The 18,909-nt window shown below is 26.6% G+C and overlaps 2 protein-coding genes across 4 annotated transcripts; one reads left to right on the top strand and one right to left on the bottom strand.

The window, feature by feature from the left end:
• Window positions 1–187: 187 nt before the first annotated feature.
• On the top strand, window positions 188–18,186 carry LOC107997352 (uncharacterized). Of its 3 annotated transcripts, none has more exons than XR_009829079.1 (22): window positions 188–462; window positions 938–1,391; window positions 1,469–1,917; window positions 1,995–2,173; window positions 2,268–2,668; window positions 2,781–2,958; window positions 3,046–3,257; window positions 3,341–3,522; window positions 3,604–3,731; window positions 3,806–3,937; window positions 4,033–4,164; window positions 4,242–4,368; window positions 4,476–5,038; window positions 5,144–5,515; window positions 5,632–5,992; window positions 6,257–6,585; window positions 6,716–7,548; window positions 7,630–7,763; window positions 7,888–8,066; window positions 8,194–8,460; window positions 16,357–17,626; window positions 17,750–18,186. XR_009829079.1 is itself a non-coding variant. In XM_017055891.3 (20 exons), the coding sequence occupies exons 2-20, from the start codon at window positions 967–969 to the stop codon at window positions 8,455–8,457; spliced, it is 5,580 nt and encodes a 1,859-aa protein (XP_016911380.2). In that variant the 5' UTR covers window positions 210–462; window positions 938–966; the 3' UTR covers window positions 8,458–11,304. The 3 variants fall into 3 exon arrangements, 1 of the variants encoding a protein (XP_016911380.2); XR_009829080.1 differs by lacking the exon at window positions 188–462 and adding an exon at window positions 477–724; XM_017055891.3 differs by lacking the exons at window positions 16,357–17,626; window positions 17,750–18,186 and having other exon boundaries at window positions 210–462; window positions 8,194–11,304.
• On the bottom strand, window positions 11,411–17,249 carry LOC107997339 (phosphoenolpyruvate carboxykinase [GTP]-like). Its single transcript, XM_017055868.2, has 7 exons — window positions 16,493–17,249; window positions 14,549–14,806; window positions 14,034–14,218; window positions 13,555–13,949; window positions 12,925–13,272; window positions 12,555–12,821; window positions 11,411–12,338 (listed from the first exon to the last, which is right to left on the bottom strand). The coding sequence occupies exons 1-7, from the start codon at window positions 16,720–16,722 to the stop codon at window positions 11,880–11,882; spliced, it is 2,142 nt and encodes a 713-aa protein (XP_016911357.2). The 5' UTR covers window positions 16,723–17,249; the 3' UTR covers window positions 11,411–11,879.
• Window positions 18,187–18,909: the final 723 nt, after the last annotated feature.

Raw genomic sequence — 18,909 nt, 5'->3', positions numbered from 1 at the left:
AAATTCAATATTTCAAAAATTTTAATATTATTTTTTATAAAATTATAAAATATTATAAAATTTAAGCAAAATATTAATAAATTTAATATTAATATTAAATTTATTTAAATTTTAATTGAATAATTTAGGAAAAAATTACAATATCAAATGCTATCAGAGAATTTATATAATAAACTAGTGCTTTTGATTTTTTCAAATGGCTGCACTGTTGATTATAATGCAATCTAACCTTGATATTCTGACGTTTAGAAATTTGACGGCTGTATTTTATAAAAATGTAATGTAAATAATCAGTTTTTTTAATATCTTATGTACGAAAAAAATAATACGTTTCGACGGAATGCGCAATGTGAAATTTGTTCTAGATTCCTTTTCTAATAATTTCTTTTTGGCGCAAAAAGAATTTCTTAATAGGCGAAATTTTCTCATCAATTGTATTATTTTACAATTGCATAAATACAGGTATAATAGCCTATAATAACTTTTTGATTTGTGTGTTTAACATATCGCGCAATAGTAAATGAAATATAATAAATGTTATATAAATTTTTGAATGTTACATAAATATTGCATGATTTAGATTATGTGTTACAAATAATTTATTATATATTTAAAATAATTTTATAATTATAATTAATATTTAAATTAATTATTGATTTAAATGCTTAAATTTGTGGAATTTTATAATTAATTTCCTTATCTATTTACTTTTTAAATTTATATTGTAAGTACATTTTAATACATAAGATATATATATAAATTTTTATAAACTTAAGATTTGATAAAAAGAAAGAAAAAATTATATTCATTTAAACATTATAAATACATATTTTTGTATTTTTTTCTTTTTACAATATGATATTTTTAATAAATTTTTTTTTAAATTTATGAATAATTTCAGGTCAAATTTATCTGTTTAAATCATTTTATATTTCAGGTAGTATTAAAATTATCATTTTCAATATAATGATTGCAGAAATAGGCACAGAAGGCTTTCAGCCAATGACAAATTTTAATGAAGAAAGTCTATTTAAGTTACAATGTTTAATTAAAGCAACAAATATACAACATAGTGCACAGTGTGAATATGGAAAAAGATTATTTTTAGCACTTACAACAGGAAATGCTGAAATTTTTTTATATTATAAAAAAAATTCAACATCTACTGCAATAATTAGAAGGATACCTTGGTTTCAAGGATCTCATAAACAAATCTCAGCTTTATGTTTTCATTCCATGGGATCATGGTTGTTATCTACAAGTGTTGATGGATCTGTATATATAATTCCTGCCTTGTGCTTTGTAGATGAAAATTGTGAGAAAGATAAAAGATGGACCAGTGATGATATAACTTCTTTTCCTTCTATTAGTTCACAATCATCTCATTCAAAGTATATATCATAATTAAAAGAAATCACTTGTGATTTAATATTTTTTTTATTTTATTTTTATAATTTAAAATTTTTAGACCTACTGCAATAGTATGGTGGCAAAGTACACTAATACCTGCTGAAATTGGTATCATTGGAACAGAATATGGAGAGATTATATTTATTAATCTTGAAACTGGCCATCAAACAAATGTTACACAAATTAAAGGAAATATTATCAGTCTGCATATTTGTTGTGACCAAAGTAATGACATTGTATCTCTTCTGATAACAAGTCAATCCAGAAGACAATGGAGATTACTTTTAGAACAACGTACATATAGTTGTTTGCATCATTTAGAAAATGGAGAATCATATAATATGTTACATACAAATGATAATATGTATGATAACAGTAAAATATTTGCTTCTACTAGATCTAGATTGCAAGGACTCAAACAATTGTCTGTGGACAAACTTGCAATACTCAGACAAAAATTAATAGAAACAAAAAGTCAGACATTAGGAGAAAATTTGCAGTATCATGGTTATATATATTATATAATATGATGTTGAAATCAAACTCTATTGTTGATCATTAATAAAATTTTATTAATTTTGCAGATATTACAAATAATCGAAATACTCAAAATACAACTATTAATTCTGAATCTTCAACAGAAGTAAATCAGAATCAAATAACACCAGAAGTGATGTCAAAAGAAGTATTTCTAATGTCTCAGTTAGATAGGGAAGGACATCAATTATATACATGTTATCATTCTATTACAAGTCAAATATTGGTATAGAAATTAATTAATTAATTTTTATTGATTAAAAATAATTAATTTTTATTGAAATAATAAATATGATATAAAAATAATTTTATAATTATAGGTATATGGACCTAATTTTACTACTGTACCTCTATCAGCACATAAAGTATTTGAATCATGTAGAAATGTTTTATTAACTCAACGATTTTTTTTTATTACTGATGTTAGTCAACGTGTAATGTATGTAATATCAGATAGATTATCTGAAACTCGTAGGAATGATAATGGTAAATTTAATCCAGAGTGTATTGTTGGTCACTTTTCTTTAATAAATAGCAAAGAAGTAATACGCGCTGTATACAGAGCTATTGATTGTACAAATAATTCACCAACAATACTTTCTGAAGAAATGAAAAATAAATATACATTACCAAAGGGAATAAAAGATATTAAAATTGAATTACCTCATGTGGATACATGTATAATTGTAACAAATCATTCTGTATATAAAATTGTTTTAAGGTTAATATTGTATTTATTACATTTTATTATTTTAATATGAATAATAATTATATATATATAATATATGAATAATAATATAATTATAATAATTATATTTTTTTTGGTTTTATAGAAAACCAATATTATCAATTTTTATGGAATTAGTATTAAAAAATAATGAACTCGAAAAAGCAGCAAAATTAGCTATAATATTCGGTATTAATGCACAACAATTATTAGAGCAAGCTGGTGATATACTTTTAATGAATAAAGAATTTCCACGTGCAGTAGCTTGTTATAAATTGTCTAAAGTAAGTAGATATAAAAAAGATACATAATATTATATAATTTCTGTAATACAGATTGATATATTTTAATTTTTATATATTTTTTTTCAGTGTAGAATAATGAAGAGCATGTTAAAATTTGCATCTGTTGGATATACAGCAGATTTATTACGTTGTCTCACACATTGTTTAGCTTCTCCAGCTATTAGTGAATTACCTGTTGCACCAAGAATACATCTTTCTAATTTATGTGTTTTAGCTTTTATTGAACGGACGCTTAGAATTTCGTCTCAAAAATCCAAAGCTATATATAAAGAATTTTTGTAAGCATTTAATTAAAACTTTTTTAGATATAACTAGAAATTTTGTAAAGAAAATTATGTAATAAAAATCATTTAAATTGTAGATATTTTTTATCTACAAATTCTTTTTATGATGAGTTATTAGCAGTTAACATCGCTGGACAGACGTGTTTATGGGAGGTGTTGCACCATTTAGCAACGCAAAAGGGTCTTTATGGACAAATGTTAGATATTCTTATGAGGACAATACATAATTTCAGTACAAGCAATTTCCAACCAACACCATGTAATATATAATTATAACATTATAATTGGAATATAAGAAGATAATTATATAAATATTTATAAAATATTTATTTTATTTTAGATGGCTTATTAATATGTATAAGTGAACCAAATCTAATGCAAGCAATGTTAATATATCCTGAGTTAGCTAGAAATCACATGTCATTTATACTTGATAATCTTCAAAATTCTCAAATTTTTGTATTGCAAGTAAGATTTAGATTATATTTATAATATAATAATGTAAATAATTTTATTTTTATATCATAATAAATATTTTTCAGAGATTAGTAACACTATATGATCCAACGAATCCAATAATAAGACCTAGAGTAGTACGATGCCGATTACGTCATAGAACTACTTCACATAGTTCTCAATCTAGTCAATGTGATTCTATAGATCTCATGGAAAATGTATACTTATGTTTTATTAATTAATTATTCATATATATAATTATTATTCATTAATTATTTCTAGTTGTTTATATCTATTTTTATTTTTCATATAGGATGAGGCTGATACATTAATAGAAGAAATCATAGAAACTTTTTTACTAATTTTATTGACTTTGATTTGTAAAAAATCTATTTTACATCAAGAATCTACTACATATAATATTGATTTATTAGCTCTTAAGAAGGTAATTATTATGTATGATATAAACTATTTAATGTTTTGTTTAAATAAATAATTATATGTTTATATAATTTGAAATAGGATCACAACAATTCTAATTCTGGTGCTGATTTCAAGAGAAGGCCATTGTGTGCAGGATTTTCTCATGTTGCTCTTATCAGAAATGGAAATGTTTATACATGGGGAAGTTCTGTGCAAGGATGTTTAGGTGAATATATATATATATATATATATATATATAATTATATATATATATAATTAACCACATATTTTTCTATTTTTTATTTATCTTATATTTACATTAATTATCATTAGGCACTGGTCCATCTGTATTAAGATATGGTTCACCTCAAGTTATATCTTTCTTTTGGATAATGGAAATTGAGGTACTCAGTGTATCTTGTGGTCATTGTCATACTTTGGCAGTAACTAATAATGGTGTTTATGCATGGGGATCAAGTCAGTTTGGTCAATTAGGTTTGGGTAAAATTTTACAATGCTCAACTCCTGAATTGATTACTTCTTTGGCTCAAGAAGTCATTATTGATGCAGTAGCTGGACAATATCATTCTGTTGCATTAACTTCGGATGGAAGAGTCTTTACATGGGGTTGGGGTGTTCATGGTCAATTAGGTCATGGTAATACTGATAAAAAAATGACTCCTACATTAGTTACATCTTTACTTGGTATAGTTATACGTTTTATTACTGCTGGTCATGCACATACATTGGCTCTTTCAACAGAAGGTATTATATATGCATTTGGTTGTAATATTTTTGGACAATTAGGTGTGGGCAATAATATTAAAAGTTCAGTGCCAATAAAAATCTCATTATCAGAAAGAATAATTCTTATTGCAACTGGATATTTTCATAATGTAAGTAAAAAATTTTATAAAATCGTCATCATTATTATATTAAAATAAATTAATAAAAATAAATTATATAATGTTAATAATTGTCAATATTATCATTTTGTTTAGCTTGCAGTTAGTTGTACAAATAAGTTATATATCTGGGGAGCTAGTCCTCAAGTTCTTCGATTGCAAGCACAAACACAAAAACGGACTCGAATATTGGAACAACGAGATATAAAACAGTTAGAAAATATTGATGAGTTCGAAAAAATTGCAGATTCCACAAATATGAATGATACAACAAATGAAGAAGTTTTAGAAAATGATGCACAAAGTAAAAATGCACAAGCGAAAAGTGGAATTAATACAGAATCGCGAAGAAAACAATTAGATAATATGTGTTTAAGAAATGTAAATGTTGGATCACTTGAAGAGGCTCAAACTCATTTAAAACCAACTATTGTAGATACTAGTTTAGTTAAAGGAAATATCATACAGGTCAGTTATGAAATTTTTTATTCTTTAATTATTTTATAAATAAAATTATCATTTTATTATTTTAAAATCTTCGTTAAATCTTGAAATTTTTCATTGTAATTTATTAATTATAACAGATATCAACTGGTTGTCATCATAATGCTCTTGTAACAAAAGATGGATCACTTTATACATGGGGTAGAAATTTAGATGGACAAATAGGCAATGGTAGTCGACGAGAAGTTCTAATTCCTACTCCACTATGTTACAATCCTGTTTCGATTTTTGCACAAATACCTCCAAGGCATAATGCTTATAAACGTGCAGGAGAAGAACAAGAAATAAATGATAGTATAAAAAATACTATGAGTGAGAAAAACGGAAATGTACATAATGAAATTAAATCGGAAAATAATGAATCTAGAGAAAAAATAAATGCTATAATTAAAGTTGTTGGAGTTTACTGTGGGTATGATTATACAATTGCTATTCAACCAGGTATTTAATATATTGTTTTATAAGTATACAATTTATAAGTATAAATGTTAAAAAAGTTTTAAAAAAATAAATTTTATATTTAAAGTATAAACATTAAATATAATATTTAAATATATAAACTTTAGTATAAAATCTAATATAAAATCTTATTAAGTTTGTAAATGCAGATATTTAAATTAATTTAAAATGATCACTTTTTTTGTATTAAATAAGTTTCATTCTATTATACATAAAATTTTCATTTTTTATTGTATTCTCTTTCAGGAGGTACAATTTTAGCTTGGGGTAATAATAGTAGAGCACAATTAGGCCGACTTCCTGCAAAAGATATGCGTGATACCGATGATAAACTTGTATTAATTAAAAAACGAATTGTACGGCTTCCTCACACATCGCATGTAGCTTTGGACGTGCCTACTCAAGTTCCTAATATTCCCGCTCCTATTATTTCTTATCAAAGTTATGACATATCTTCTCTAGCAGGTACTATTTGTCCCTTAAGTGTTATTGAAAAATCACCAGGAGAATTGACATTACATTATGCATTAGAATATTTCTCTGGTTTATATGATTCCTCGAAAATTATAGAGAAGGTTAGTCTTTTATTTTACATAATTTTTTAAAGAAATTAATTTTATTAAAGTATATTTTTATAGCTATAAATAAATAAAATTTTTTATAGTTTATTTTTTAATTTAAAATAAATTAACTTTATATTTTTAGTGCGTTGAATTAGGAAATTACCAAGCTTGCTCAAAAATTGCTCTACTGCAACATAATATTTCTGAAGCGTTTTGCTATCAATTGAAAATTTTACATTTACTGAGTCTCCAATCTTGCTCAAAAGTGAAGTCTGAAAATTTACATGAAGAAATAGAACAAAAATCTACTGAAGAATCTGATTTAAAGAAATCTTCGTTAAAACATGTTAAAAAAAATACCGAACTTTTCAACAAACAAGTAGAGAAGAATCTGATTGATTCTGTTAAGGATTGCGCCGCCAAAAACAAAATGAAAATTCCTGCCAGCAAGTCACTGAACAGTCTTCAACTACTTCAACAAGAATTGTACACATTTGACTGTCAAGGAGGATTAGAAGAATTATGCAAAGATGTTAAATGTGAAAATACATCTACAGGAATTTTCGAGGATAGTTTTGATTCTGATGTTAGTTCTAATTCGGAAGAATGGGTGGAAAATCATATTTTGAAAGAAAATCAATTACAAAAGCAAGAAAAAATAGGAAAATTCATTGAAGATAATTCAGAAATTTCTTCTATGAAAAAAACATTGGATCAGTTGCCTAAAAATAGTGGAACATTTAATGAAAAAAAAATTACACAATTTTGGCAAAATAATATAACCAATGAAGCTATAAAAGTAATTAAGTTTTTTTTAAATGAAATGGAAAATGAAACAGATGCTATCAAATGTAAAATATTACAAGATGCACTTGATTTTTGGATTGAACATGATTTAGTTATACAAACAATAGAAAACGTATTTCTAGAACACATTCAATCGATTTTTTATCCCCTTGGATTATTATTATTTTGGTAAGTTCTTTATATATATATACTTTACAGGTATATTTGAAATAATATAATTTATTATTAAAATATTAAATATTTTTATAGCCAAGAAATAATGGAAAAATATTTGGATATAAATAAAAATGATACAAAAGTCAAAAGGTTTATTGCAATTGATTATTTTTCTATTAAATTTTGTCTTCAAATATGTTCCATGTTACTACATCACATAGATCAAGGTAAGAAATTTTATTTTTACTATATTTATTCTTTACTATAATATATATATGGAATAAAAAATTATTTTTTATATTATATTGTTGTTGTTATGTTATTATGTTATTAAATATTTTAATTTTTTAGATCAACCTATGCCTGAATTTATTAAATTATTATCTTCTTTAACGGCTGATCAATTTGGACCACCATTAACTGGATATCCAGGCTCAAGTGGAAATAATACTTCAAAGCAAATGATGGAAGGAGTTATAAGCACTGTATCTTCTAATATTCATGATTCTAAATCGTTTGTACATATTAAGGTAAATATTATATTTATAAAATATTATTTTCTTTAAAAATATATTTATATCATTTAAATTAATAATTATTTTTATATTTAAAAATGATTTTTTATATAAATGATAAAATTTTTTCATTTGAAATTAGGATCCGGATGAGGTATATCGATTTCTCGAAACTAAAGAAGATACAATGATATTCACGTGTGGACATCATTTTTCATTATCTGCATATAAAAATGAAATAATTCCAATGATGGAAACTGAATTATTAACATCCGAATCATTAGTTCTTCCATGTACAGCTCAGTACTTAGGAAAAATGTTATCTCAAACTACTAAACCAGAAATATTGTGCCCTTTATGTATTCCCAGAGCGTTGGAAACATTAGTGAAGAAGTATAATGGATGAAAAGTATGTACCTGAAATTTTATTTTAACAAAAAAGAATAAGAGTGATATATGCAACTTTTTTTTAAAGATCTCAAAAGATTCTAATACATAATACATATAAAATAAATTTTTAAATTAATTTTAATAATCTAAAATGTTGAAACAAAACTGAAATGTAATGAATATATATTAAATTAACAATATGTTTAAATTTGCAACAATACTTATCTTTATTACATTGTAGATAAATATCATAAAATGCTATAAAGCTCTCTATATCTTTGAAAACATATTTTTTAGATTATCTATATATAATTATCTATAGATAATTCTGTATAGACATGATTATAATGCACTTTTATTATTTAAAAATATAAATACATCTTATCAAATATCAGAAAATTATTTGATTACGCACATTGAAATTGAACTATTCATTGAAACTAGATATTATGTGTTCATGAATTATTATAAAGTGATATTTCAAATATTTTTTGCTAATATGTATTATAAACTAACAAATAATATTATAATTATATATAATATGCACTATGCATACTTTTATTTTATATTTATATTCATGAAATTTTCAAAAAATCATAATAAAATGCATCACTTTCAATTAAATGTTAAGAAATTTAGTCAAACCTATATTTAAAAACAAATACAATAATTTAACAAGAAAAATAATGAATTAAAAATTATTTTTTTTTATATTTCATTTTATATGTGAAATAATTTTATTTCAGATTATAGAATTGAAATTTTAGAATTGAAAAGTTCACAAATTTTATTATCAATTGTCTTGAATAATATAATATGATTATTAATGAATTTTAATTTATATAGAATTTTAATTTAATTATATGATAGATATTATATTTTATATTTCATTCATATGCTAACGTTTTTATAGATCAATTGCTTATTATAAAGAATTTTTTTGTATCTTATTATAATTTTTTAATTAAAAAAATTAAGATATTGGATCTTAATATGTAAAAAATTATAAGCAAAATATATATTTGAAATATGAAATTTATTATTTCCACATTTCAAAATATTTATTTTCGTGATCAATAATATTATGCTACGATTTTATTAAGAATCAGAATTCATATTCTTTTTAAATTTTAAAAAAGAATTTTAAATAAGAAATAAATTACAAGAAGATAAAGAATTAGAAGAAGATTAGAATTGAATGAGAGATATATCAATGCTCACAAAGAACGTCAGATATGTATAATAATATTGTGGAATGCAATCATGAAAGCGTTAATATATTTATTAACCAAATGTTAATTAATTCTTAAATGTGCATCTACATATAATTGTATAATAGTTATAGTAATATTGTAAAGTATATATAAAAAAAAAATCGAAAAAAAAGAAGATAACACAAATATTATCTGTGTAATCTTATAAAATTGGTGCAAAATGTTAAGAACTGATGAAAGATCTAGTCTTTAAAGTATATACTAGAACATATTAATTAATCTTAAAGATTGAAAAGAACATCTCACTAATAAAGTGATAACTGATTCTTTGTGACCTCTTAACCGATGTTAATTAGATGATCAATGTATTCATAAAGTAGAAGAATAGAATTAAATTTGTATATAGAATATAATTCATGAAATAAGAAATTCTTGGTTCTAAATGGAACAAGTTCATCAACATAGATATGTTGTGTTCTATTTTTAAAGTAGAATTGCATGGAAATGAAAAATAACAAAAGAATAATACATTTATATGTATATTAGAGAACTTCATTATAATTTAATAGAAATTAATTCTAAAAGAAGGTTTTAGAAATTAATCAATGCATTCATATATATTGAAATTATATTATTAAATTATATGAATTAAATGAAGGTAAAATTATAATGACTTAAAATAAAATAATGTTTTTCATTTTTTGCACAAAATAATATAAATTAAAAAATTTGATAATAATAACTTAATAAAATAATAATTAAATATGAATAATAATTTTTTTAAATGAAGTGATAATAAATGATAGAAATACTTATATTAAAATTATATTAAAAAAATTTTAATATCTTCATTACCTTCATTTAGTTTTTTTAAATCACTAATATTGTGTATTTTATTAATTTATCGAGTTTATATAAAATAAGATTTATATATAATCTATTTTAAATTTTCGAAATAATAATTTTTCTGTTCTTTTTATATAAAATTTAAAATTATTAAAAAGAAAACAATCATTTTAGAATTAGCATTGAATAATATCTAAATTCTTCTATCTTAAAATTCACGTTTGATACGTGCGGTATTTTTTTCTTATTAATTATTTTTTTTATTTTATTGCATAATATATTTCAAAATATATATGTATGTATAATGTTATATTCACATTAAAATTAATAGAGTGTTTTTCAATTTATTTATCAATACTTAAAATACGGGTATAACATTATATACTATTAAAATAGTAATAAGCAAAGTTAAAAAAAAAAATATCTAATCTATTCGAACAAACTATATATTATTTGTTTTTAATTATGTTATATTTATTTTTTATTATATTAATTATACATATATACATCGTATATTGATAAAATGTTATGTTTAAATTTTAATAAGAAATTACGAAACAATTTCAATAAAATATCTGGCTCTTTTTTATTTATTTCATTAAACTTAACGTATTAAATATTAAGTGATATGATAAAACTGTTCTTAAATCTTTAATTGTATATGTATGTATGATCGCAAAAATTTTGTAATATATCTATATATATTCAAATGTACAATTTTAAATGTCTTATATTTGAAGTCTTTCATAAATATTATTTAGGTAATTAAAATATTAAGTCAATAAATACAATTAGTAGAAGAATTTCCCATCTTTTATTTGAAATAAAAATTATTGAACTCTATTTATTGTCTTTCAATGTTAGTGTTTATTTATTTAATTAATAATTACTTAAAAAAAAATGAAAATATTTATTCATTATTTATGAATTATTTTTTATTTGAAATGTTATTTTTTATTTAAAATTGAAAATACATATTTTTTTTATTCTAAATGATAAATTATTTCATTCTATATTGACTTGCATACTCATACACAGTCCTTCTCTAAAAAAATCTGTTCCAAATAATTATAAAATTATAAGTACTTTATAATAATGAAAGCGTTGTTAAAAACGAAAAATATTCGGAAAATATTTCAATGTGGATGATTCAGTTTGATATTTTACTAAAAATGAACGTAATATATTACATTTCGATATAATGGAAAAATCTAACAATTAGTTAGATCATGATTTCTGAATTCAATATGAATCTTAATAATTTGATTCATAATTTTAAAATTCTTTTAATCTTTCTTCGCTTAATTTCGATAAAAAAAATTAATTTTAATCAAATTTCACGTTATGTCTGAATAAAAATATAAAAAATAATATTATTTTAAAGTTGATTTACATTAGAACTGAGAAGCTCAAGTTCTGCACGAATAATTGAAGGCAAATCATCACCGACTTGTGCATCGAAGTATTCTCTAAGCTCTTTAACTTCCTCCTGCCAGAAACTTTTCGGTAATCTGAATAATTCTTCCATATCTATTTTCATTTTCAAGTTTTCCAAATTGAATGATTCTAATTTAGGTAATAGACCTATAGGAGAATTTGTAGCAATATCCTCGCCTTCGATTCTGCGAAAAATCCAATCCAAAACACGAGAATTCTCACCGAATCCTGGCCAAAGGTATTTGCCATCCGCATTTTTTCTGAACCAATTCACGTGGAATATAGTTGGTAGGTTGACATTCTTCATTTTGCCCATACTTAGCCAATGATCAAGATAATGTCCAAAATTGTAGCCAAAGAAGGGTCTCATAGCAAACGGATCATGCATAATTATCTTTCCCTAATTCATAATTATTGAATAAATTTAATTTTCAAAAATAAAATTATCAGATAAATGATTACAAAAAATGTTTATCTTTCTTTTATGATTTTTTTTAAATAGTCAAATTAGTTTCAAAAAAAGAAATGCATAACATTTACAATTCAGTATAAAGTGATTTTCTATTAAAGTGATTTTTATTATTATTAAATTATTATTTAACATCTTTCATATTACCTTATGTTCTGCTGCAGCAGTAGCTTCAGATTTCATCGAAGCTCCAATGAAAACACCATGTTGCCAATTTCTAGCTTCGTATACAAGAGGAACACCTTCTGGTCTTCGACCTCCAAAAAGAATAGCATCTATAGGAACACCATTTGGATCTTCCCAAGCTGGATCGATAATAGGACACTGTCCAGCTGGAGAACAGAATCTGGAATTTGGATGTGCTGCTAGCGATTTGGATCCTCTGATCCATTTCTTGCCTTGCCAATCAGTGATCTATATAAATGTCGTTATTTATTGTGATTCAACTAATTCCATAAATGAGATTTGATTAATTTTTGAAGAAGAAAAATAATAAAATATAGTAACAAACTCTTACTTCAATATCATCACTAACTTCTTTCTCCAATCCTTCCCAAAAGATTCCACCATCACTAGTGGAGGCTACATTGGTGAAGATAGTGTTTTTAAAAATAGTTTTCATGGCGTTAGGATTAGTAGCGAAGCTAGTTCCAGGTGCAACACCAAAGAATCCATATTCTGGATTTATAGCACGAAGTCTACCTTCCTTATCAAATTTCATCCAAGCGATATCATCACCTACGCATTCGATTTTGTATCCTGGTAATGTCGGCTTCATCATGGCCAGGTTGGTCTTGCCACACGCGCTAGGGAATGCAGCAGTAATGTAACGCTTTTTACCTTTTGGATTTGTGATAGCCAATATCTATAAAAGATAACTAATATAGAATCTTTTAGACGATTGATGTATTTGCGAACGCCAGTATCGAAAATAATGAGTTTTTATAGAAATATATATAATAAAAAAAAAAACAATTTAATTTTAATATATTTCTTTGCATTCAATATATCATCAATGGAGTATAATAAATATTGAAGTCAAATCTTGTAATGTTTGTAATGATGCAACTATATTTGGAGACATAATTAGAGAAAAAATGAGTTTCTCAACTTTTGACTGTTAAATTGTGAATGATTAATTACATACAAGCATATGTTCTGCAAGCCAGCCTTCATTTCTGGCGATAGTCGAACCAATTCTCAAGGCAAAACATTTTTTACCGAGCAAAGAATTTCCACCGTAACCGCTCCCGTAAGAGACTATTTCATTTTTGGCTGGTTTATGAAGAATGATCGTTTTCTCTGGATCACAGGGCCACGAAGAACTAACATTAATTTTTGAATCAATCTTTGGAACGCCGACAGAATGCAAACATTTGACAAAATTATCATTCTCAAGAGCTTCTAGAACTTTTCTACCCATTCTGGTCATTATTCTCATGGAACAAACAACGTATGGAGAGTCTGTAATCTCTATTCCAATTTTTGAAAGAGTTGAACCCACTGGACCCATACTGAATGGAATGACATACATTGTTCGGCCTGTATTATAAATATGGACTCATCAATTTCTTTTATTCATTAAATCGATTCAGAAATATATCTTCAAGATTCCTCTAAAATTACCTTTCATGCATCCTGGAAAACGTTCAAGGATTGCTTTGTCCATGTCAACCGGAGAAATCCAATTACCCAATTCTCCAGTAACATCTTTGCGTGTAGTGGGAACTGTATCGGATTTACGTTCTGTGCTGATAAACGTGAATTTCTCAACTCGTGCTACGTCTGCAGGATTGGTCCTAGCAAGCCAACTAAAAATAAGATATATGTATTTAAATAAATGAACATTTTATTCTAGATTTTAATTCAGGAAATTAAAAATTTCAAGACTATTGCATAAAAGAGAACAATAAAAATATTTTGTTATCATTTCTTGATAAATATTTTTTTACTTCAATGATTGAACATATCCTATGTGTCTTATACTTGTAAGACAAATTATTTAAGAAAATTTTGTGAAAATTCGTAACGTGATAAAATTGTTAAAATTTTTCTATTTATAATTTGATTAAAAAGAATTAACTTTAAAAAGATACTTAAACTTTATAATGATTATGAAATTATTATTCAAATATATCTACCAATTTTCATATTTTGTTAAGGGTGATATAGTTCCAATCTTTTCCATGAGTTTCAACAGGTGATCGTATTCTATGTCGCTTCCATCGCAAATATAGATATCTTTGGGACAACAAAGAGATGCACATTCCTCTATATATGAACGAAGTTTTGGACTGAGACATTCCGATACTGTGTTCAACAAAGGTGTCTTCCCTATATATTCGTAATTATTGTTGAAGGATGGACTCTTCGCTACATTAGTGACCAACGTGGAAACTCTGGAAATAATATTAAATTTTATTTGTAGCTTAAAGCTATTATAACATAATGCTTAGAATTAAATTAATATAATTTTTCTTTTTTCCATTTGTAATATTACGTTTATCTTTGTGATTGAACTTTTGTTTTATTTTAATTAATTCCAACTTTAATTTAAATATATTCTTTCCTGTAAATTTGAAACGTTTAAGCTATATCATTTTTTAATATCATACACATATATTCTTCAATATTTAAATCTGAATTTATTTCTATACGTTTAAAATATTCTTTGTATAATGTGTTTTTTTCTTAATTATTCGATATAACACATTTTATATTCTATTTCTCATATTGCAATATTTATTTTCACGAATATGTATTCTTAATTTCTGAAACTTTCATCGTAAATATTAAGTCAAAGTAATAGATGACTCTATAAAGAACTTGTTAAAAGCATAACTGATTGGCTCTCACTCCAATGTTTCAGAAAACTTTAAAAAATGAATCTTTGCATCGTTCACAAAGTGATGGATTATTTATCTCTATATTTAAACTTAATAATCGTTTACTTTTCATTGATAAAGTTGAAAAAAAAAATATCTCGCAACTTTCATCATCTCGCATATTCCATCCATTCCATCGTGATAAAATGAATCCTTTCCTTTTACCAGGAAAACCTGTTGTCTTTGTAATATATAAGTACATGTACTAACTTTGTTACAAAAATTTCCACGCTTCAATGAACACAATCGTTATCGTAGAATATGTGTCTTTTTATTTAGAGGAAAAAGTATCAATTAAGAAACTCTCAACTCTTATTTCCATTAGTTCGGTGAAAGTATTGTGGAAGATTTGTAGAAGTTATTAGAACGAATAATAATTATTTGAGTAGGATATAAACATTTAAATTGGAGGGATATTCGCAACAAAGGGATAACGAAGAAAGTTTAAATAAACAATAAAATTTGAAACTTAAAATTGAAACCAGTGAATCGAGAATGTTGTTAATCGAATGTTGGATGAGGATCGCCCATTACACAGATAGATAAGATTGCATTTAATAATATTTTCGCTGAAACAGTATCATTTTGATTATTATATTAACTGAATGATCGCACGTAATTGTTAAATCGGTTCGTTTTGGATCTTTCGATTCTATATAAAACTGTCATTTAATAATATTATAACGCCAATAACAAATAGTGCACATATAAATTGCGTAACAAAGATTGCATTAGAAATTACGACAAGATTATGCAATGGCAAATCAAATGAATAAGTTCTGGCTAAGTATCTTTCACACATCAGTTCTTATCTTGATATATTTCGTGATTGCGATAATTGTTCCGGAATTTTTCCTATCCTCAACCTAATAATATTAATTCCTGTTGAAGATATAATATAAACAGGAAATAATCTCTTAATTTCACCTTGAAATTTCAACAGGAGTTTATATTCCCTATCAATTCGAATCAATTTCGAAACTTTATATTATTTTTCAAAACTGAATTGAAAAAACTATTATTAAAAATTCGGTAAATAACCCGAGCATCCGTTAAATTTTCAGAGACATTTTCCAAAACTTCGTCAAAATGGAATATTCGACCATGTTCTCCAAAGCCATCCTCCCCAAACAAAACCGATCAAATTGGAGGGGCAGAAACGAATTGACACAATCTCTAGGACGCTCAATGTGTACTCACTGCGGATAATAGATGTCGACCGCGTGTGGCATCTCGTCGAAGATCGGCTCGAACGTTCCGTGTCTCAAGATCGCCCCGAATCGTCTCGCCTGTTGCCTATTTCCGGCGTGTTCCGGCCAACGAAGATTCCTAACCGAGAAGATCGACGACGATCGTCTCGAGGGTGCCGTCACGACCAATCTCCTCGTTACCAGTTTCGACCACCGTGAGGGATCGACTCTCGCGGACATGTCCTGCGTCCGCTTTTATATCGATCGACAAAGGATTTATATCGATGCGAGCCCTAAGCTTAATCCTCCCCGTGGATTGGCCGCGAAGCACTTCCGCCGGCGAAGTGGGGGATCGACGGCGATGGAATCGGCGCTGGACTTTCGCCGATCGTGCAAACTCCTCTCTCCAGCTGATGCTCTTCTCTAATGGAAGATGGAAGGATCACCTCGAGATTTGCCGATCGAGGATTCTGATAGGCTCGATCGAGTGACGCGTTGAAAGTCGATCCCCCAAGATCTCGAGGATGGCCGCGAGTAGCGTGGCGCGAATTCGTTGCGGCCGAGGAAGTGGTAACGGTCGACGACACGCACGGTTGGCGATGAAAGGAGAAGGAGGAGAAGGAGGAGGAGGAGGAGGAGGAGGAGGAGGATGACACACACACGATCGATCACACGGTTTGAAGCGAACTGCAGCTTGCGGCGGAGTCGATCGGGAGTAAAAGCGATCGCGGCGCAGCGACTAATCGGGCCACGAGGCCGACGCATTCGAACGAAATCGGTTGCACCGAGTCGTTTTATACATCGAAAACGCCTCGCGTACTTACGTTTTGCTCTTCTATTTTTGCGCCAACACTTTCGCTTTCCTCTATCTGGCGCAACACGCGCGAGGAGAGCGACCAGCTCGCGTTTAATTAATCCGGAGCGGATTGGTGCACGCGCTTGGGCCGGGTTCAAATACTTGTTTCGAAATGAAACAAAATGACGACGTTAAGGTGAACGCATTGTGCTAGGATATTAACGCGGTCGTAAAGTCGCGGGGAATCGGAGGCGAGGATGTAGGCGTATGTACGTATGTTGTCGTATGATCGCGTACTTGGCAAAAGTACGGGTTTTGAGTAGGAAACATTTTAAACTTCGAGCATTTGTAAGTCAATTTATTATTACATTTTTATCGTAATTGGCGTGGAATTTTTTACAATTCGAGTTTTAATTTTGTTATTGAATATGTATTGTATTCGAGAAATAAATAAAAAATATCACTTTTTAGGCTTTAATAGGAATGCTGTACTTAGGAGGATAATGAAAAAACATCTTTGTACCACGTGGATAAATGTTTTGGATGATTGGAGCAAAGTCAGATTTAGGAACGAAAGAATTAAGATTCGAGATGGATCATGTTGGTGCTGTTTCATCTTTGATCCACGCTTAATCCAAATAAGAAATTTACTTGATGAATGTTTGGAGCAGATGAAAGATAAGGAAGATTTTGTTATTTAAGTAAACCCATTTTGATAATATTTGAACGATCGAGGAAGTTGGATGCTTAGATATTAAATATCGCAAATTTGAATAAAATTGAAACTTAAAAATACGCGATAAATATATATGCTCGAAAACTTGATGAACTTTAGTTAAAAATTCTTTTGAAATTACAAAAGTGTAATAACAAATTTCAATAAACAATAATATATGAAAAGATGTAAATACGACCGATATATTTTCTATTTCACAAACTTCAATAAATTATTCGATCTTATAATCAATTTAAATTCCGAACAAGATTCGAATGATCCAACAGTTGAAGGAATGATTAAATTGCTTGCAAATTGATGAGGATCGTGATACTTCTATCTAATCGACGAGACAATGGTTCAAAGTATAAGAAACTGAACATTGTTCCAATTGCTGCTTCAAATGAATCAATTCTGTCAAGATAACGAAAAGCAGAAAACTTTTTTTCTCGAAACCGAAATCTTCTTTTTCTGGAATTAAATAATTACACAATGCGCCAAATATTATCATTATAATTTTATAATTTTATTTCCATTGAAGTTTCCAAGATTTAATTAATCGCTAATTAATCGATTTAATTCTATAATGATACAGAGAGAGAGAGAGATAAAGTGATAAAAAATTTTTTTCACAAAACATTGCTCTTTCCATATCAACGTCCTTCGATCGTTATCAGCGAAACAATTATCTTTTTTATTGGTCGTAATTAAAAATCCATAAGAGAATTTGAGATCAAATAAAACATAATTATTTCTGTTTCAACCATTGTTTTCCAAGGCATCACGACTCTCCATCGATTCTATTATAAGAATTAAAATTGCAACGATTCTGATTTTTTTTCGTGATTAATCCTCGTTACGAAGGAGAAAAGAATTTTTCCTTTATCGAAGAATATAAGATTCACGGAGAGCAGAC

This window comes from Apis cerana, linkage group LG3, assembly GCF_029169275.1.
Source record: "Apis cerana isolate GH-2021 linkage group LG3, AcerK_1.0, whole genome shotgun sequence".
Classification (NCBI taxonomy): domain Eukaryota; kingdom Metazoa; phylum Arthropoda; class Insecta; order Hymenoptera; family Apidae; genus Apis; species Apis cerana.
This window is presented reverse-complemented; position numbering and strand designations above follow the sequence as displayed.

What these genes read in the sequence shown, in the direction of transcription:
- LOC107997352 (XM_017055891.3), top strand. Translation starts at nt 967, where the DNA reads ATGATTGCAGAAATAGGCACAGAAGGCTTTCAGCCAATGACAAATTTT. An exon ending in GTATATAAAATTGTTTTAAG is followed by an intron (nt 2,669 to 2,780) that starts GTTAATATTGTA and finishes TTGGTTTTATAG; the next exon opens with AAAACCAATATTATCAATTT. An exon ending in CCTCGAAAATTATAGAGAAG is followed by an intron (nt 6,586 to 6,715) that starts GTTAGTCTTTTA and finishes TTATATTTTTAG; the next exon opens with TGCGTTGAATTAGGAAATTA.
- LOC107997339 (XM_017055868.2), bottom strand. Translation starts at nt 16,722, where the DNA reads ATGTCCGCGAGAGTCGATCCCTCACGGTGGTCGAAACTGGTAACGAGG. An exon ending in TTTTCCAGGATGCATGAAAG is followed by an intron (nt 13,950 to 14,033) that starts GTAATTTTAGAG and finishes TTTATAATACAG; the next exon opens with GCCGAACAATGTATGTCATT. An exon ending in CTGCTGCAGCAGAACATAAG is followed by an intron (nt 12,339 to 12,554) that starts GTAATATGAAAG and finishes ATTATGAATTAG; the next exon opens with GGAAAGATAATTATGCATGA.